This window comes from Sylvia atricapilla, chromosome 2, assembly GCF_009819655.1.
Source record: "Sylvia atricapilla isolate bSylAtr1 chromosome 2, bSylAtr1.pri, whole genome shotgun sequence".
Taxonomy (NCBI): domain Eukaryota; kingdom Metazoa; phylum Chordata; class Aves; order Passeriformes; family Sylviidae; genus Sylvia; species Sylvia atricapilla.
Genome location: NC_089141.1, coordinates 113,583,992 through 113,604,496, shown reverse-complemented (window position 1 = coordinate 113,604,496; position 20,505 = coordinate 113,583,992). Strand labels below are relative to the sequence as shown.

At 46.4% G+C, this 20,505-nt stretch overlaps 1 protein-coding gene across 1 annotated transcript in view; it reads left to right on the top strand.

The window, feature by feature from the left end:
* DOP1B (DOP1 leucine zipper like protein B) overlaps nucleotides 1–19,527 on the top strand; it is a 43,239-nt gene extending 23,712 nt beyond the window's left edge. Inside the window, exons 14-36 of the mRNA XM_066314183.1 lie at nucleotides 268–536; nucleotides 687–839; nucleotides 1,446–1,546; nucleotides 3,198–3,388; nucleotides 5,367–6,945; nucleotides 7,373–7,484; nucleotides 7,836–8,024; nucleotides 8,191–8,316; nucleotides 8,807–8,941; nucleotides 9,304–9,359; nucleotides 9,669–9,773; nucleotides 9,855–9,921; nucleotides 10,570–10,711; nucleotides 10,895–10,977; nucleotides 11,158–11,267; nucleotides 12,328–12,474; nucleotides 12,755–12,816; nucleotides 13,808–13,936; nucleotides 14,858–14,994; nucleotides 15,311–15,366; nucleotides 15,865–16,002; nucleotides 16,417–16,546; nucleotides 16,867–19,527. Of these exons, the coding sequence (XP_066170280.1) occupies nucleotides 268–536; nucleotides 687–839; nucleotides 1,446–1,546; nucleotides 3,198–3,388; nucleotides 5,367–6,945; nucleotides 7,373–7,484; nucleotides 7,836–8,024; nucleotides 8,191–8,316; nucleotides 8,807–8,941; nucleotides 9,304–9,359; nucleotides 9,669–9,773; nucleotides 9,855–9,921; nucleotides 10,570–10,711; nucleotides 10,895–10,977; nucleotides 11,158–11,267; nucleotides 12,328–12,474; nucleotides 12,755–12,816; nucleotides 13,808–13,936; nucleotides 14,858–14,994; nucleotides 15,311–15,366; nucleotides 15,865–16,002; nucleotides 16,417–16,546; nucleotides 16,867–17,124 (4,475 nt within the window). The 3' untranslated portion in view covers nucleotides 17,125–19,527. The remainder of the gene's footprint in view (nucleotides 1–267; nucleotides 537–686; nucleotides 840–1,445; nucleotides 1,547–3,197; nucleotides 3,389–5,366; nucleotides 6,946–7,372; nucleotides 7,485–7,835; nucleotides 8,025–8,190; nucleotides 8,317–8,806; nucleotides 8,942–9,303; nucleotides 9,360–9,668; nucleotides 9,774–9,854; nucleotides 9,922–10,569; nucleotides 10,712–10,894; nucleotides 10,978–11,157; nucleotides 11,268–12,327; nucleotides 12,475–12,754; nucleotides 12,817–13,807; nucleotides 13,937–14,857; nucleotides 14,995–15,310; nucleotides 15,367–15,864; nucleotides 16,003–16,416; nucleotides 16,547–16,866) is intronic.
* Nucleotides 19,528–20,505: the final 978 nt, after the last annotated feature.

The window sequence follows — 20,505 nt, the reverse complement described above, 5'->3', positions numbered from 1 at the left end:
AGAAGTAGGAAAAACATGGAGAGGCTGTGGCTGCCTCATCCCTGGAAGTGTCCCAGGCCAGACTTGGAGCACTCTGGGACAGTGGAAGGTGTCCCTTCCATCACCAATGTCCCTTCCTACCCAAACCTTCTGTGACTCCACCAGCTATTAATGATGACATCTGGGCAGCCATTTTCCCCCTGTGACCTTGCTTTAAGGGATTTTTGGGAGCATGACCCCGACCCTGAGGTTGTTCCAAAGCCTTTGTGTCCCTTCCCCTGTGAGCAGGAGGTGAGCCCACCTTCCCCGTGTGGCTGAAGTCGCTGATGACCGTCTGCTGCTGCGTCAGCGACTGCCACGTGCAGAACGTGTCCATCTTCACCCTCCTGGAGGTCATCAACCACTCCCAGTCCCTGGCCCTGGTGATCGAGGACAGGATGAAGAGGTACAAAGTGTCTGGCCACAGCCCTTTCCTTGGCAAGCTGCAGATGGTCACCCTTCCTCCCATTGCTCCTGCGGTCCTGAGGATGATCTCGGAGAAAACAGATTTCTACCAGGTGTCCGTTTTCTTGTCTTTATTTTACTGATACAATCCTGGGATTCTGAGGCAATTTGGGAATACCTTCTGCTAACAGGAAAGAAATGCCTCTTATTATTAACATAATTCTGACTGTAATTCTATTTAGTTGTTGGCTCTTTCTCTCTAGAGAGTTGCCTGCGTGCTCTGGAATCAGCTGAACAAGGAGACTCGAGAGCACCACATTGCCTGTGTGGAATTGTTCTACAGACTTCACTGCCTGGCTCCCTCGGCCAATATCTGTGAGGACATCATCTGCCAGGCCCTTCTGGACAGGGATAAAGTGAGTCCTGCATGCCCTGAAGCCCCTCCAGCACTGTGGAATTGTTCCAGTGTTTCCCAGATTTCCTGCTGTTCCCTTCTCCATGTCTTCCCTGCCGTGCTCGTTGTGTTTTCCAAGAGTGTGACAGGCTCTGTCCTTTGCTTTAACAATCCCCTGGGATTTGTTCAGCATGGGATTAGTGCTGGACTTAATCCCTGCATACAAAATCTAGCATTAGATATTAGCTGGAGGTTTTAGCTCAAGCCCAAATCCTGTCGTTTTTGTGGGTATTTCCCACTGCCCCAGCTCCACCAATCTCTGTAAAATCACTTTCTTTTAGCTTGATTTTCTAGTATTTGGTCTCACAATAAGCTGTATTTTAAGTGAGCCAGTTATTAATTCTTTTCCTTCCTTAATATAATGGCAGCACAGTTCTTTAACAGCTGACAGTACATTTTGCCCAAACTTTGCTATTTAACCTGTCCTTGCAATTTTACAACATAAAAGTTTGCAAACCTTTTCAATGCTTTCCACCAATAACCACTGCCTGGATATCACTGTGTTCCCATTTTCATCCAGCTTGGAAACCTCCCTAAATCTCCTTTTTGTTTTTTTTCCCTTGCCAAGGGGACGAGGCTGGAAGCTCTGTTCAGATTCTCTGTCATGTGGCACCTGACCAGAGAAATCCAAGGCAGCAGAGTCACTTCCCACAATCGCTCCTTTGATAGGTATTTCCACTTCTCTTTCCATTTTTATATTGAATTATATCGTGCTTTATTCTCTTTTCTGAGGGGGGGAGGAGTTCTCTGTAGGGAGAGTAAAAAAAAAAAAAGGAACAAAAAGAACATTTTCCACTTCCTTGGAGTTTATCTCTGTGCATGCTGTGGGGTTTTTTTTTGGGTGAAGGAAGTTGCTGTAAAAATAGAAAGAGGTTCATAAAGAGAAGTAGCTTTTCTGGAGAGCACTTGTTTGTTTTTTTTTTTTAATCTTGGAGTGAATTAAATTTGCCTTCCAAAGAAAACAACACCAGCTCCTTGTAAAAATAAAAATCTTAATTTCGTTTCCCTCCCTAGGGAATAAAATGAGATAAAAGCATATAAATATGGGAAAGAACATAAAAAAGTGGGAGGATTTGTGAGGCCTTGCTTGTACAATCCCTGAACTCAGTCCAGGAAAAGCTGCTTGGCCAAAGCTGTTGGGAGCAGACCTGGCTGATGTTTCCTTGAGCACTCTTTGGGTGTGTTCCCTGCCAGGATTTTATTGCTGGATTTAACCTTTTTTTAGAGAATTCAGCTGTCCTTGGTGCTGGTGATGCCTTGCAGTGGCTGCCTAGGATAGAGAGAAGATAAAGAGAATAAGAGTTGGTATTTATGAAGGGCCTTCCACAGATACACCTTGGGCACTCAGAGGCCTCTGAGGCTACACCCAACACGGACAATGGTCACGAGATTTTCAGACAATTAAAAGTTTGATCCATTTACATATCAGGGGTTAATCCTCCACTTACAGCTGCAGGTCATGAAGTCACATCCCCCCATTTTGCTCCCTCCAATTCACTTTTTGTTGCTTTTTTATCTTCTTTTCTGCCAGAGTTGGGATAAAACGCTTGAGAGTTAGTATTTTGTGTTTGGACTCTGAGTTTATTAATTTTTATCTTTGTTACAGTCTCACAAGCTGTGAGTTCTATCTAATAACAGAGAAAATGACTCTGTCTCTATCTCTCTACAAGGCCCTCTAAGAACAACGTGTTCAATTAGGAAATGACACCTAAATTATTTTTAACCCAATAACCAACCACCCCATGGCCTGCAACGTGAATTTTTCTACCCAATTACAAAACCCCACCCAAACCATGAAGAAGAAGGTGAAAAAGAAGGACTCAGCCTCTAACCCTAAAACCTCCATCTTGGTTTAAATATATTAATATATAAACCCTCAAACTGTGAGTTTTGCACCCTGTGCTATCCCACACTTCTATTCCAACCCCACAGCCACAATCCCAGTGCTTTTTGGGAGCTTTTCCACGGGCTCAGGTGAAATGCAGTGTTTGCTGGGGGATCAGTGCCTGTGAGCACAGGCTGAAATTCTCAGTGCCCAGGCCTTCCAACAACTTCTGTTTATACTTTTTTGGGTTGTAAGTTATCCTTAGATTTCAGGCTTCGAGAAGGATTCTTTTATCTGACCAAAATGTGAAGAGAGTAGCTATCACTTTATACAGATTTTAGAGCTATGCACCAACGCGGTGGAGGATTTGAAGAAGATCCAAAGAGCTGAAAATCCTAAAGCGTGAAATCCCTGCTTTGCACCGACGCGGTGGAGGATTTGAAGAAGATAAAAGAACAGCAAATCCTGAAGTGAAATGGCTGTTTTGTCCCTCAGGTCGCTGTTCGTGGTGCTGGACAGCCTGAACTGCTCGGACGGCGCCATCGGGGCGGCGGCTCAGGGCTGGCTGGTGCGGGCGCTGTCCCTCAGCGATGTGGCCAGGATCCTGGAGCCTGTGCTGCTGCTGCTGCTGCACCCCCGCACCCAGCGCACCTCCATCACCTACATCAAGCACAGCAGCCCCCCAGGTATGCTCGGGATGTGGTTTGGTATTGCCACAACAGGCAGAGTCGCTGGCTCCTCCTCCCCGGCTGGGAAAAGGGGAAAAAATTAGGCAAGGTTTCATGAGTGAGATGAGGACAGGGAGAGATGTTTTAAGGGTGAAATAGGCTCAGTTTAAGCTGGAAAGTGAATTTATTGCTAACAGAATCAGAGAAGTAAAATAAGTCATTAAAACACCTTTCACTCCCCAGCCCCTCTCTCCTTCTCACCAATAGCTCCACCAATAGTGGAGGGTTTGGTCAGTTCATCACTGAGATTTTCTTCCATGACCCAGGGAGAGGAGTCCTTCCCCTGCTGCCCCATGGGGTCCCTCCCACAGGAGACAGTTCTCAGTGAACTTCTCCAGCTTGGCTCCACTCTCATGAGCAGCAGTCCTGACAAAACTGCTGGAAAGTGAATTCTCCCCATGGGCCAACAGTCCTCCCAAACCTGCTGTGTGTGCTGGTCATCCTCCCAAACTGCTGTGGTGTGCTGGTCATCCTCTCGAACTGCTGTGTGTGCTGGTCATCCTCCCAAACCTGCTATGGTGTCCTGGTCATCCTCCCAAACCTGCTGTAGTGTGTTGGTCATCCTCCCAAACTGCTGTGGTGTGCTGGTCATCCTCCCAAACTGCTGTAGTGTGCTGATCATCCTCCCAAACTACAGGGTGTGGGTCTCACTTTCCATGGGGTGCAGTTCCCCAAGGAGAGGCTGCTCCAGCCTGGAAGGAAAAGCTCTCTGCTCTCTATTGAGTCTCCCACTGGATCACAGCCTCCTCCAGAAATCCACTGGCTCCAGCATGGGAATCTTCCCTACAGGCTGTGGGTGGATCTCTGCATCCCTGTGGATCCCCAGGGGCTGTGGGTGGATCTCTGCATCCCCAGGAGGGGCTGAGGGAGCTGGGAAGGGGCTGAGCCTGGAGAAAAGGAGGCTCAGGGGGGAGCTGGTGGCTCTGCACAAGTCCCTGCCAGGAGGGGACAGCCGGGGGGGGTCGGGCTCTGCTCCCAGGGCACAGGGACAGGAGCAGAGGGAACGGCCTCAGGCTGGCCCAGGGGAGGCTCAGGGTGGATATTAGGAAAAAATTCTTCATGGAAAGGGTTGTAAAGCATTGGAAGGGGCTGCTCAGGGCAGGGATGGGCTTCCCTGGAAGTGTTGAAAACTGTGTTTCTGTGGCACGTGGGGCCACGGCTGAGAGGTGAACATGGGGGTGGTGCTGGGTGATGGTTGGACTCTGATCTTGGAGGTCTTTTCCAGCTTTAACAATTCTGTGATTTGGCCCACATATCCAAATTGGTTTTTTTTCCTGGAGCAGAGCAGGAAATGGAGAAGTTTCTGGGAGTTTTATAGACAGGAATTTTTGTCCCCTGTCCTGTGCCTGTTACCTGGCTGTGCTTTCAGCATCATCCTTTGGTGTCAGTTGACAAATAAATGTCACAACATTTCAGGGCTGCTATAAAAACACGGAGCTCATCTATTCCTTCTTTATTCCACAGCATTTAATCAAGGAAAACATTAGCTCTTTCATTAATTCATTCATTAATCAATCCCTCTGTTTCCATCCTTCTCATTGCCCTCCCGATCTCCACAAATATTTATTGTTCAGGAAGCATAAAAAAAAGACAATTTTCACTCCTAGGGAGTCTCAGCCTAAAAGTGCTTTATGTTCTGATCCTGTTCTTTTTGCAGTAGGTTAGCACTGCTCTTTAACTACTTTAAAAAAGTAATAATTCTTGCCTTAAGAATAATTCTTGCCCTTTTTTTAGCCCCACTCATAATAATTAATACTGGACTGGAGCAAAGTCATAAACTTTATAAACAAGTTATAAACTTTTTTTAAAATGATTTATTGAATACACAGCACATTATGTTGACTAAATGACCCTTAAAGGTCCATTCCAAGCCAGATTGTGGTATGATTTTATGTGTAAAATAGAAATTAGATGAAAAAAAAAAATTTTTTTTCAGACTATGTTCGTGATTGGCTTTGCAAGAAAAAGGCCCCTCTGAAAGAGTCTGGCATCTCTGAGAGCAATTCTGAGGAAAACCTCCCCTTGAGCCAGTTCACTACTGTGGACAGAGAAGCCATTTGGGCAGAAGTGGAAAATGATCCCGAGAAAGCAGAGCTAAAAGCTGAGCAGGCTGAACACGAGGGCTCCTCCCAGGACACAGAGGGCGAGCAGGACAACAGCGAGCACACCGAGTCTGCGGACACCAGCACAGGCCACGACAGCGACAACACCTCCTCCTTCTCCCCTTCCCTGGAGCTGCAGGAGGGCAGCCACGGGGACAAGGAGGCTGCAGGTGATGGCAGAGAGGCCCCAGGGAATTCCCTCAGTGCCTCCCTGTCCGAGAGCTCCAAATCCAGCGCGGGGCCCAACCTGGCGAGGGCCGACTCCGAGAGGACTCAGGCCTCGGAGTCTCTGTCCAGCGACGAGGAGGTGGACCTGGAGCTGCAGGAGATCACCCAGTGCAGGCTGCTGAGGCAGCAGAAGGAGAAGCAGGAGCTGGCAGAGGCCCTGTTCAAGCACATGCTGCTGTATTTGCAGCCCTACGACTCCCGGCGGGTGCTCTACGCCTTCTCCGTGCTGGAGGCCGTGCTCAAAACCAACCCCAAGGAATTCATCGAGGCCGTGGCCACCACCAGCATGGACACCAGCTCCACAGCTCACCTGAACCTCATCTACAACCTCCTGGCTCGCCACCAGGAAGCTCTGGTAGGGCAGAGCTTTTATGGGAAGCTGCAGCCTCAGTCGCCCACCGTGTGTCCCCACTCCCTGCTGATCGAGCTGCTCACCTACCTGTGCCTGAGCTTCCTGCGCTCCTACTACCCCTGCTGCCTGCAGCTCAGCCACAGGGACCTGCTGGCCAACAGGGACGTGCAGGTGAAGAGCGTGGAGGTGCTCATCAGGATGATGGCCCAGCTGGCGGCCACGGCCAAGGCAGGGGAGGCCAAGAGCGTGGAGCTGATCAGGGAGCTGCTGGGGAGGTGCAGGGTGCAGGAGTTCGTGCTGCTGTCGCTGTCGGCCTCCATGTACGTCAGCCGCAAGCGCTACCGGCTGCTGCTGGCCGAGGGCGCCGAGCTGGAGCTGCTGGAGGAGAGCCTCATCAACTTCGGCCACGACCAGATCTGGAGCGAGCACCCGCTGCAGATCGAGCTGCTGAAGCTGCTGCAGGTGTTGATCGTCCTTGAGCACCACTTAGGGCAGAGCCCCGAGGAGCAGGAGAACCAGCCAGACCTGTCCAAGGAGTGGCAGCAGGCCCTGAACTTCCAGCAGGCCATCGGGGCCATGCAGTACGTGTACCCGCATCCCATCACCTCCCAGGGGCTCTTTGTCTCTGCTGTGGTCAGGGGGCTGCAGCCCGAGTATGGCCATGGCATGCATCCCACCTGGGTGGGCTTGGTCACCGGTTCCCTGCCCTACTTTGGGAAGTCCTTAGGCTGGACAGTGGCTCCATTTGTGGTGCAGATCTGTAAGAACCTGGATGAGCTCGTCAAGCAGTATGAAAACGAAGCTGTGAAGACGTCTGCCAAAACATCTGCCGGGTAAGAGCCGCCTGGGGGGATTTGTTATCCCAAAAATTCCCCTTTCCACACAGCACTGGAGGGTGTAGGGACTCTCTGGGTCCCAGAGTTTGATCCTTAATTCCTGCTGCACCTGCCCCTGGAGTGAGCTGGAGACAGGATTGTTGCAGCAGCTGGAGGAGGAAAGGAAAGAGGAGCAGCAGCTCCAGTGATATTTCCTGAGGGGAGGGAAGGGGAAAGGAAGGGGAAAGGAAATTCTGCCTTCCCTGTGTCTTCCATCCAAGTATAAAAGCTCCCAGTTTTATGGATCCTTTCATTTTGATATTCCTGACCTGATACTTCTGATACTCGCTCCCAATTTTAGCTCTGGAATAAAACCAGGAATTTTTAATCAAGGAAATACCACTTGGCTTATTGACATGTTTGGGTTTGTTTTCCCCTTCCAAAGCTTCACTTCCAGAAGAGAAAATGTGACTCCTGATTACCCCCTCACCCTTCTGGAAGGGCTGACAACCATTGGGCACTTCTGCCTTCTGGATCATCCCAGTCCAACAAAAAAGGTACGTGGGAATCCCCTGACAAGTCACATCCCTTTTCCTTCCAGGTGAATATAAACAGTGAATTGGACAAGAAGATAACCTTAGAGAGGCCTCAGAGCACACCCAAAGAACTGAACTGACTCAAAGTGAAAGGACTGAGCTTAATTTTTCTGTATTTGAAGCCTGCAAAGTGAATTTTAAGTCATTATTCATGCAGACTTGGGTGATGCAAACATCAGTCCTCTATCCTTAACAAACTCATTTATTTTCTGTTGAATTGATAATGTTTTGATGTGTCCCCTACAATTTTTAGGCTCTTGTGCATCAGGAATTATTTTTAACACAGATATTTTGGGGGGGTTTTTTCCGCAGTCATCCTGTTCAGCTGAACCTGTCAACCTGAGGAATGCCAGGAATGCCATCCTGGAGGAGCTGCCTCGAATTGTGAACACCATGAGCCTCCTCTGGAGTGTCATAAAGAGGGAAGACTCCCAAAAAAGACCAACTGACTTCTTTGGGACAACTAAAAGCTCCTCTTCAGTCTACTTTAAGGCAACCAAAGTAAGGAGCCCTTTTAAAATCTTTTTATCTCCTCATCTTCCCCAGTGCCTTTTATACAGAGTTCTTGTATTGTTATTTTCTGTATATCCTGGGAAAAGAAATGATGTTCTCTAAACTAGGAGATGGTCTTCACCTTACACTGATAATTCTTTTCACTCTTTTACAGACACTAAGAACAAAAATATTGGACTTCCTAAATCCCTTGACAGCACAACTTGGGATGCAGCTGATGGCAGCAATTGCAGCAGTGTGGAACAGCAAGAAACCTCACAGGAGTCACAGCAAAACCAAGGTGAAGCTAAAGAAAAGCACCTTTTATTTCCTCTATAAAGGCAAATGTTACATTTATATGGACACTTCTCAACTCTGTAGATTCTTTGAAGTGTTTTAAATAGCACTGAAAAATCTGTAAAAGCATCAGGACTACAATCAAACCTCAATAAATAATCAAATAAAACCCACACTGTGGGTTTAAATCTGAGAGCAAAAGCCCTTTTTTTATTCAAGGCTGGATTGCAATTGGACAGTTCTATTTTAAAGCCCAAGAATCAGTTCAATTTCCAGAGAAAATGTGTTCACTGTGTTCACTGGAACTCATTCTTTATTCTGGGGAGAACCTTTTCCTTTCCTGGTTTCATTGGAGCAGAATCCAGTTGTTTTCATAAGGTGCTGGGAGAAGACCTTTAAATGGCAAAGGCTGTGTTTGATTCCCATTTCCACGTGTAAATGTAATCTCCATTTAATTTGAGGGGTGTGTCTTCTGCTTTGTTTCCTTTCCTCAGATTCTCCCAGTGGCCAGTGCATCCCAGCTCATTCTCGTGGACTTAATTTGTGCCCTGAACACCCTGAAAATTGACACCATATTACATCTGGTCAAAGAGGTGGTCAAGAAACCAGCACAAATCAAGGGGGAAGAGGTAAGCAGGGAGATAATTCCATTTTCTGCATGAATTCCAGCCTGGATCTGTTTCAATGTGTCTTTGAAGCATGGTTAAATGTGAATAAATGTTGGTCTCCAGATTGTGTTTGATGCACAAGAAGTAGATTCTTTAAAATATGTCAGACAGATGGTGATGGGACAATGGGAATGGTTTTAAGCTCTCAAGAGAGCAGGATTAGATGGGATTTGGGGAATAAATCCTTCCCTGTGAGGGTGGGGAGGGGCTGGGCTGGAATTCCCAGATTTGCTGTGGCTGCCCCTGGATCCCTGGCAGTGCCCAAGGCCAGGTTGGATTTTCTTTTTCCTTCTGCTCAGCGTGGGTTTGCTTTTCTTTTTCAGAAATCCTCTCTCGTGGATATCCCAGTGCTGCAGTTCAGCTTTGCTTTCATCCAGAGGTAACTCAGTCTTTGTAAAAGAGAATTTTTTGTTTGATTCCAGTGAGGGAACAGCCAGTTTTGCCACTTCTGCTTTCCTTTGTGTCCCAGAACGCTGCTGTGCAGGAAATGTGTTGTCCCTTGGTTGGTGACACAGACACAAGAGTGCCAGGGATGTGACACTGGAAGGGGAAGTGACATTGACAGTCAGGAAGGGCAGGACTGATCCTGAAGCTTTCAGACCAAGTTCCTCTTACTTATTGTTTTTTTGTTCTTTCCTTAACTCTGCCTTCACTCAGATGTACTTTGGTTTTCTGTTTTTTTCGGCAGACTCCCTGTCCCAGCCCTGCAGGAGAACTTCCAGCCCTTGTTAGGGCTCCTCAGAGAGTCTGTGCAGCTGAACTTGGCTCCTCCTGGCCACTTCCTTCTCCTCAGGTACTGCACGAGAGAGGAGAGCTCTCACTGAGGTCTTACACTGTGCAATTCCTGACTGAGAGTGCTCTGATCCCCCCACAGCATCCTGAACGACTTTGTGACAAGGACACCCACCCTGGAAAACAAAAAGGACCAGAAAGACCTGCAGGTACCTTTCAGTTCCTAACCCTGGCACTGTTCATGTGAAGACAAGTGGAGATGAGCTGATCTGAATTTGGATCTGAATTCCTGGGCTTTTGGGAATGCCTGGATGTGCATCCACACATTATGGTCGAGGCCTGGTGAACAGGGGAGACTCAAACATCAGAGTCCCAAATGCCTGAAATCATTTCAAAGCTGTTTTAGCTTTGCACTGTTAGGATTTTTTCTCAGAACTGAGCTCCTAACACCAGTGAGCTGCTAGGAGTTCACATCCTGTATGTGAATATTGAAATCTCCAAGCTGTCCAGGGAAATGGATGAATCCTCAGAGCTCCCAGCTGGGTTTGGCAGTGGGAATGACTCTGAGCTCAGGTGTGTAAAGAAAGGAGCAGAGCAGGATTCTTTTTATTTCACCAGGGCACTTTGAACACTCCTTACCTGGCTGGTTTTGGGCTGTGCTCACAGGACTGCCATGTGCCAACAGAGAGATTCAATCTCCCCTTCTGCTTCACAACAAAATGCCAACAATGACAGAAAATGTCATTTTACAGCCTTTGCTTTGGCTGTATGAGATTTGGGTTCATGGCAGCTCCTCATTTCCCTGGGAATTAAAAACCACCAATCAAACATCTGATGTCACTTTGGTTGCATTACAGGAGGTGACCCAGAAGATCCTGGAGGCTGTGGGGACAGTTGCTGGCTCTTCCCTGGAGCAGACCAGTTGGCTGAGCAGGAACTTGGAAGTGAAAGCCCAGCCTCAGATTTTACCAGATGAATTCAACGTGGAGGATGTCAATGGTAACTTTTCCTGTCTCCTCTGCTGAAGGCAGCACCAGGAGTTTGATGGTGTGGGGTTTGCATGATTTTCTATTTCAGTGTAACACCAATTTGCAAATAAACGTTCAGTTTGGGTGGCAAATCAGGAAACAGCGACATTTAAACCTGCCTGAAGGGAAAACTCGATTATTTTGCCTCTTTCAGATACATCAGTGGCACCATCTTCAATGGTTTCTGCCTCTGCTCCTTCAATCTACAGTGTCCAAGCCCTTTCTCTCCTTGCAGAGGTCAGTGGGGCCCTCTCACCTCTGGGGTTATCAAAATGAGGAGGATTCTCCTGGTGGATCAAACAGGAGTGCAAACCTTTTTTTGGGGCTGTTCCGTTGCACAGACTCCCAGGCTGAGGCCTGGCAGGCTTTCCCCTTTTGCAGCTGTGGGTTTGCAGAGCTGTGCTGTCCCTTTTGCAGGTGCTGGCCTCCCTGCTGGACGTGGTTTACCGCAGTGATGAGAAGGAGAAGGCTGTGCCCCTCATCTCCCGCCTGCTCTACTTCGTCTTCCCCTACCTGAGGAACCACAGGCCGGTCTCTCTCTGCTCCTGGCATTTTCCCTCTCTCCTATTTTTATTTTTCCTTTGTTTCTCCATTCCCTGCTCCCTTTCTGATGGGTTTTGAGCTGTGTTTGAGCAGTGTTTCCCCAGGAGCTGAAGCTGTTGTTGTTTGAGCTCTGTGACGGCAGTTTCTGCTCAGCTGTGGTGGGTCCCTCACCTGGGATTTTGGGGTTTACTCAAACCTCCCCTTTCTGGGCCTGGCAGGGAATGGGCATGGGGCAGCAGAGCATGGGCAGGTCCCAGGATCAAGCAGAAAAAGCATCATCTCTCCCTATCCCCTTCCTAGTTTTTCTCACAAATGTGGGAGAGATGGATGATATCCAATGGAAACACAGGGCATGGAATCCTGGAATGGTTTGGGTTGGAAGGGACCTTAAAACTCATCCAGTTCCATGGGCAGGGCCACCTCCCACTGTCCCAGGCTGCTCCAAGCCCAATGTCCAACCTGGCCTTGGGCACTGCCAGGGATCCAGGGGCAGCCACAGCAAATCTGGGAATTCCAGCCTAGCCCCTGCTCACCACCACAGGGAAGGATTTTTCCCCAACATCCCACCTGAACTTGTCATTTCTCAGGTTGAAGCCATTCCCTGTGTCCTGTCCCTGCAGCCCTTGGGAATTGTCTCTCTCCAGGTTTCCTGGGGCTCCTTCAGGCCCTGCAAGGCCACCCTGAGCTCAGCCCAAAGCTTCTCCTGTCCAGGCTGAACAATCCCAGCTGTGGCAGCCTTTCCTCCCAGCAGAGGAATATCTTAAAGCTCATCCAGGGTGCCCAGTGCCACCCCTACCATGGGCAGTGTCACCTCCCACTGTCCCAGGCTGCTCCAAACCCCAGTGTCCAACCTGGCCTTGGGCACTGCCAGGGATCCAGGGACAGCCACAGCAAATCTGGGAATTCCATCCCAGTCCCTCCCCACCCTCCCAGGGAACAATTCCTTCCTAAAGATCTCATTCAAACCAACCCTTTTGTGAGTTAGAATCTATTCTTGAACTTGAAAAAAACCCCATAATGATCATTTTTGTCCTGTCCCTTCAGTGCCTACAACATTCCCAGTTTCCGTGCTGGTGCTCAGCTGCTCAGCTCCCTCAGTGGATACGCCTACACCAAGAGGGCCTGGAAAAAAGAAGTGCTGGAATTGTACATGGATCCATCTTTCTTCCAGATGGACACTTCCTGCACTCAGTAAGACATGGAATTGCAGCTCTTCCAAGCTTGTGTTCTGAATTTGTGAGGAAAGGCTTTAAAGGAAAAGAGTAACACTGGGAGGAAAATTCCTTTCTTGTGGAATGGGATAATGTTAAAAATGGATCTCACCACTAATTCTGCTCCAGACAAGAGTCTGCAGCACAAATCCTGCCTGGAAACTGTTCCCTTGTGTCAAAAGTTTGACCCAACTAATTTCTGAGGTGATTCCACGCCACAACTTTCCCTGGATATCTGATCCCTTCTTTCTCTCCTGCAGCTGGAGATCCATCATTGATCACCTCCTCACACATGAGAAAACCATGTTTAAGGATTTGATGAGTAAGTATCAGCTGCTGACCATTCATTTCCACCTCAATTTCAAGTCTATTTTCCATTTGAGCCATTTGGGTGCATTTTTATTCCACTGATGTATCCATGAAGTGTGGACTATGCATAATTGACCATTTTATTAACTTCATTCCCAGCTACAGCTGAGTTAAATCTGGATTTTGGTCATGCCCAAAACACACCAGAGGAGGTTTTGCTGTAGAGGTGCTTCTGTTGGGTTCCCACATTCACATTTTGCTCTAATTTTGAGTTCCCAAGAGGAGACTTTGGGAAACTCTGCAGGTTTCTGACATGAGCACTACAGCAAACCTTTGATTCATGTGCTGTAACCTCTCATTCAGGCTTGAGGGGAGTGTGGAAGAACAAATCCTGGGGGGGAAGAGTGGGATAAATTTCCCTTAAGTACCTTTAGTCCCTCTTTCAGCCTTTCTAAAAGAATAATTCAACATTTGCAACACAAAAAAAAAAATATTACACAAGACAAATCCACGGTGGGTGACCCAGAGCGAGTTTTGGTTTTGTAGAAGCTTTCAGGCCACAGGGATTATTTCCAGCCCCAAAAGGTTTTGCTGTTTGTTGGGTTCCCACATTCATATTTTGCTCTAATTTTGAATTGTCTGAGTGTGACCTTTCCCAGGAGGAGACTTTGGCAGGTGTCTGCCATGAGCAGTGCAGCAAACCTTTGATTCATGTGCTGTGCCCTCTAACTGAAGCTTCAGGAGAGTGTGGAAGAACAAATCCTGGGGGGGAAAGAGGTGGGATAGGACCCCTTAAACTTCCCTCAAGCACCTTTTTCAGCCTTCCTAAAAGAATAATTGAACATTTCCAACACAAGACAAGTTTTATTACACAGGACAAATCCGCGGTGGGTGACCCAGAGCGAGTTTCGGTTTTGTAGAAGCTTTCAGGCCACGGGGATTATTTCCAGCCCCAAAAGCAGGCAGTTTTTGTGGGGTGGATAACTGTGCAGTGTGTGTTGCAGCCATGCAGAGCAGTGCCCTGAAGCTGTACCCCAGCTTTGAGCAGAAAGCCATGCTGCTGAAGCGCCAGGCCTTCGCCGTCTTCAGCGGAGAGATCGACCAGTACCACCTGTACCTGCCCCTGATCCAAGGTGAGCCTTCAGCCCTGCCCTTCCCTCAGCTGGAACACAAAAAACCCCTTTATCACAGCAGCTGGGGCTGCCCCTGGATCCCTGGAAGTGTCCAAGGGGTTTGGAGCAGCCTGGGGTGGATGAAGATGTCCCTGCCCATGGATCTGGCTGATCTTTAATGTCCCTCCCAAGCCAAACCATTCCAAGATAGAAATTCTGTAAGAAAACAAAGTCACCTCTTTTCCAACAAATTATTCTGGTTTGGGGCTTTTTTTTTTTTTTTTTTAATTTTGAACAAAATTTATGAATCTCTGAATTCCAACAGATAAATGATCTCAGCAAGGAAAGACAAGAATTTTGTTTTTAAGGCCTTTGGTCTGTTAATGTGATTATTTCGTAGCCACTCTTGACCTGTTGTTGTTCTCCTTAAAAGTCAGTTTTGAACATGTTCTGTGCACTATAAACCCACTCAGGCTGTGGCTGAATTACAATTTAATTAACACAATGTGAGAAATTTAGTCTAAAACTGATGATAAAGTAAAAATTGTGTTTTGCCACTTTCTGCGGGGTGAAGATGAAGGAGAGGGACTTTTCACAAGGGATGGAGTGACAGGACAAGGGGATGGCCTTAAATGGAAAGAGGCAGGGAAAGATGGGATTTTGGGCAGGAATTGTTCCCTGGGAGGGTGGACAGTGGCTGGAATAGAATTCCCAGATTTGTTGTGGCTGCCCCTGGATCCCTGGCAGTGCCCAAGGCCAGGTTGGACACTGGGGACAGTGGAAGGTGTCCCTGCCCATGGCACTGGCTAATCTTTAATGTCCCTTCCCACCCAAACCATTCCAGGATGCCACACTTTAATTCCCAAAACAACACAAATGAAGGAAAATGCTGCTTTTATTTTGCTTTTTTTTGTCTTTTTTTTTTTTTTATGCTTCCTGCAGAACGCCTGACTGAGAACCTCCGTGTGGGCCAGACTTCTCTGGTGGCTGCTCAGATGTTTCTGTTCTTCAGAGTTCTTTTGTTGAGGATTTCCCCTCAGCATCTCACCTCTCTGTGGCCAATCATGGTGACAGAACTGGTAAAAAAGAAGTTTTCAACTTATATTTGAAAAAAAAATATCAGCCTGTGTTTTTTTTCCCAGTTTACCTTTTTCCTCTTCCCTGCTCGGAAATGTTTCCACAGTTTTCCATTCATCTGATAATTTCAGGGGGAAAAGTGAAATTGTCATTAGGGAATTCCTTTTGGATTCATTTTGGTGCTGTTAATGGAATCTCTTGCCTGAATTATTAATTTGTTACAAGTCACAAAGGTTCCTTTTCAATGTAAAATCATCACTTTTAGTTGGGATTGAGTTGTGTGAACGTTTCAGCATCTCCTTAATTATGTCTTCAAAGATCCAGACATTCCTACAGCTGGAGGAAGATTTAACTGAGGAAGAGGAACCAGCAAAGTAAGAGTTGCCATTTGAGAGACTTCTTTAAAATTCATTAATTTAATTAATTCTCTGGGAGGGGGAGGAGAGTTTGAGAGATTTCTTTAAAAATAATTAATTAACTTCTCTGGGATAGGGAAGAGCCAACAGGACATTTTATATTTGTGCTACTAATAAATCTAATAAATACTAAAAAATCAATTTAGGCTTTTTTCTAGCAGCTAAAATGGTGATTTGCTTAAAAATATAAGTACTAATTTAGTGTCTGAGTAGAAGATGAAAGTTAAATGCTAAGTTGGCAGTTGAATATTTTAACATGGTGCCATTTTTTGGTGTATTTTAGATTATTTTGCTCCTACAGAGCACAAATAAAATAAAAACACTCATACAGCAGCTCCTTTGTGTAAATGTATGCATTCCTCTCGTGCTGACAGCAAAACCTTGGCTGGATTGGAGTTTGAATGGGACCTTTTTTTTTTTTTTTTTTTTTTTTTTTTAATTTTAATTTAACCACAGGAGCAACAGCAAAATGAGCAAAGCCAAAGGCTCAGGGGATGAGATCCAGCCCAATGAGCTGTGCCTGTACCTGGCAGCCTGCAAATTCCTGGACACTGCACTCTCCTTCCCCCCTGACAGGATGCAGCTCTTCCAAATGTCAGTTCCTTTTCTCCTTTTGTTCCCTTCTCCTTTAAAATAATTCTGGTTTTTTCCACGAGATTTCATTTTTTTGCCTTTCATCAAGTTCCTTTTAGGAGTGGTGAGATTCAGATAAATGGGATTTGGGAGAAGGATTTGGTCTTGGTGCAGGAAGGATTTCATCCATCCTCTTTAAGGGAAAATTAACTTGGAAAATTGAGAGAGGAGAAAGGTGGAGATTTGTTTCCCATCTGCACCCACCTGGGAATGGCTGTATTTAAATATTAACAAATCAGTGATGTAATAATTCATTAATAGCAAAAGAGAAGATTTAGGACAGATTTTTTATAGGAACAGCCAGTGCTGCACTAAACTAGGCATGATCCAAACAAGGATTTTCATCTTTTTAAAGAATCAATCCATTTATTCCAGGTACAAATGGGCCTTTGTGCCAGAGGTGGACACAGAATCATCTCCTGTCACCTCTCAGCTGGTGGAAAACCACCAGGAATGTCAACCCCACATCGTGAGGATCATGGACCTGCTCAAGATGAAATATAGGGTAAAGAAACTTTTAAACTTTCCCTTTTTTGGTTTTTTTTTTTTAATCTGTTAATTTACTTTTTACAAAAACACAAGATTTTTTCAGTTATTCAAGGGATTTTTAGATATTCTCTGTGAGGAAGAGAAAAAAAAAAGCTGCCCAGAGAAGCTGTGGCTGCCTCTGGATCCTCACAATGTCCAAGGCCACATTGGACACTGGGGCTTGGATCACCCTGAAATAGTGGAAAAACTCATGGATGAGCTGCCTGATCTTTCAGATCCTTTCCAACCTTTACCTTTAGTAAATCCCAACTTTATTTTTTTTTTTTTTCTTTTCAGGACCCCAAACACACCGAGGGAATTCCCAGGAATCCCAAATTCCCCCTGCTGAGCCTTTGCTCCATCTCCAGCATCACCCAGCTGATGCCTTTCTTCCAGACTCTGTGCTGGGCATTCACAGCCCGTGGCAGTGACTCCCAAAATTCCCACTCCTCTGCAGCTGCCTCCATGGATTCCCTTGGCAGCACCAGCCTCAGGATCCTGCAGCAGCTGGAGGACAGTGTGGAATGTGATTTCCTGGAAAATCTGGAAAGCTGAGCCTCACCTGGGACACTCAATCAAGCAAACACAGGGAAAACTTGGCTGAAATTCCCTTTTTTTTCTTTCCCCCTCCCGGATTTCCAGCTACAGTTTGGGATTTCTCCCCTGTTCAGTTATTCAGGAGCAGGAATGTCCAGTTCCTGTGGTGGGAGAAAAGGGCAGTTTGGTGAGAATTTCTCAGAGTTTTCTGTGGTTTTATTTGGTTTTTTTTCCATGGAAAGGGAAGGATTAAAGACATTTTGTAAATAAGGGAAGAATATGTTGGACTTGGTGGAAGTAGCAGCTGCCCTGGGACTTCTCCAGTGCTTTCAAGTGCTTTTGGAACTGTGTCCTGAAGGAAAACTGAAGGAAAAATCCAATATTGCATGTCAGTGTACAATCAGTTTGCAGTGAGTCATTTCCTGAGGTGAAAGCCCCTCAATTTGGCCCAAATTGATCAAATTCTAAACAAATCCCCCAAATTCCTCACAGATGGATTTTCTAAGTCTCAGCATTGTGCAAAGAACTGCAGCTTTGCCCTGGCTGTAATTTCAGCTCTGTGCTAGAACAGTATCTTTCAGGCTTAGCAATTCCTAATCAATCAGAAACGTGCAGAAAACACCAGCCTGTGCAGGAACACTTTGTAATCAGCATTTCTTGAGGGGCTTTTGATTTTAATTCATCCATTAAAAGATTTCAATTCATATTTTTTAAATTAAAAAAACTTTGGTTCTATCAGTGACTCAGGTGGCTGCAGCTTCTGAAATGCAACTAAATGCAGATAATGCTGTAAAAATAGAAACTGCTTAACTAAAATGAAAATAATATCTTTTTTTTGTAAAAACATGGGGTTTTTTGTACAAAAGAATGTATTTGGGTATTCCTGGATGGTGAGAGAGGTTTAGGGGGATCATCCCAGTGCTTTTCCTAAATTAAAAAGGACATGGGAAAGGTTTGGTTAGGAGTCAGGGATTTCTTTTTCCCCAAACTCCCGTAACAAGCACAGGAGCTTTCTCTGCAGTGGGTTTGAGGTACAGAGGGATGAGATTTTCATCTGGGGTTTATGAACTAAAACAATGAAACATCCTTTACTCTCACACTGGAATACTGTACAAATTATTACCACAACAGGCTTCTGCTAAACTTATTTAAACTCTTTGTGTTTTCACAGTGAAAGAAAGGGGTGGACTGAGGTGTGGTCATTAGGCATGTGAATTATTTCTATTAATATAATTTATTAATGGTCTCTAATGCTGTTGGAATGAGCACAAGTGAAAAGTTGCCCTTTGAAAGCATTATTTCAATATTGGAGCTGGCCACTTTTACAATGTTGGTGTTCATTTCCCACCTACCTTCAATAATTTATATGGATAAGCTGAATACTCAGGATGGTGTGGGACTTTTACTTTCAGTTTCCAGCTGGTTGCATCCCATACTTGGATATTTCCTTTCAAATGCTGATAAAGGAGAGTTGGATGGGATTTTGGGCAGGAATTTCTGGCTGGGAGGGTGAGAAGGGGCTGGGATGGAATTCCCAGATTTGCTGTGGCTGCCCCTGGATCCCTGGCAGATCCAAGGCCAGGTTGGAGCAGCCTGGGACAGTGGGAGGTGTCCCTGCCATGGCAGGGGTGGCACTGGATGGGCTTTGAGGTCCTTTCCAACCCAAACCATTCCAGGATTCCATGATTCTATCAAATTAATATAAAATCTGTTAAAAATCTAAGACGCTTTTTTGCCATTAAATTGCTTCCAATGGCCTCAGACATTTAAGGGATTGGCATAATCCTTCCATTTCAGAAGAAAAAGTTCTTTAAAAATCAGTGCCCAAGCAGATCTTTTATAATTATAAATAACCTGTGAAAAAGGAGGAAAGGGCTTTAACTCAAAGTCCTGTTTGAAGGGCACAGTTCCACAGGCCCAAAAGGGACTATTTTATTCCTTTATTCCATAACTTTATTACTTTTCCACGTGGGACTAAGTGGTTGTTTCCTCCTTATGCTCTTACTGATAAATCCCCTGAGGAACCACAGCAGGAGCTGCCCTCAGCTGGTCCCACCAAAGCAGAACAACCTCATTGTCCATGGATCTGGAAAGGTTTTTGCCTGGAATTCCAGACATTCTCTCCTTTTCCAGGAGAGGAAATGGTTTTGCTTTGTTGTGTTTTTGCTTTTTGGTCTAACCAAGCTCAGCTTTATCTTTTGGATACTTCAGCTCCGATACAGCAGAGGCACAGAGCACAGAGGGAGACTTGGAAATATTCCAAAGGATTTCATTCAGGAACCAAGGTGCAACCAAGGTAAAGTGCTGAAGAGCAGCAGGACTGGAAGTGTAGAGCATTAAGTGATGGTTGTGTATCCCATACCATACATGAATGTAATTCTTCTAATAATATTAAATGTTATTTTGCAATGCCTTTTCAAATGCAGTTCTTATTTTTCAGCCTGCCTTCACTGCTCACTCACCAATTTTAGTTTTTTACCTGACTCTGGCAAAGCTCCCAAATTCAATCACAGAGGAATTGGGGTTGGAAAAGATCTCCAGGATCATCAGGTCCTAGCTGTGCCCAGTGCCCACCTTGTCCCCAGCCCAGAGCACTGAGTGTCACCTGCAGGGATGGGCACTCCAAAGCTCCATCCCAAGGCCTGAGCACCCTTTCCAGGAGGAAATTCCTGGTGAAAATCCCATTGCAGGGGCTGAGGGCAGTGGATCCCAGCAGCAGGACTCACTGCTGGCCCCTGCCTTGGGTGAGGCTGTGCTGCTGCCCCTCTCTCCTCCCACGGCTCTGCTGCTCCACCTCGTGTATCCCTGGCTTTTACAGCCCTGGAATTCCCACACTGATTTCCCTGTCCCTGCTTGGAACAAGCTTTGGGGAGTTGTGGCTGGAACATGGAGCATGTGGAGGCAGCTGCTGCTGCAGGGATGGAGGATTGTCCCAGGATGGAGGGAGAGACTCCCCAGGAAATCAGGAGCTGCACAATTCCAGCCTGAACATTTTCACACAGCCAAGGGAATGCCCTGGAAAGTGCAGCTTTTCATCCAGAGGGAAGAAAATCTCCTGGTTTTTTTCTCTTTAACACCTCAGGCTGGAGGACTGTGGTTTAAATGACTGAGGGAGAGCTGCTGTTCACCTTTTACCTTCCCTGGAACACGGTGGGAGGGATTGATGTGGATGTGCCAAACCCTGAGAGCTGTGGAGTCATCCCAGGATTGTGGTGAGGATGGGAAGGAACAGGATGTGGCCGGGGAAGGGACCACCAGGAGGTGGGGCAGCAATTTCTGGGACAAACGTCCTTGTTCTAGGACAAATGTCCTTGTTCTGGCACAGGCACAGGGATGATGAGGTCAGGGAGTGTCAGACAGAATTCCCAGATGCTCCTCCAGGGTCACTCTGCTCTGCTC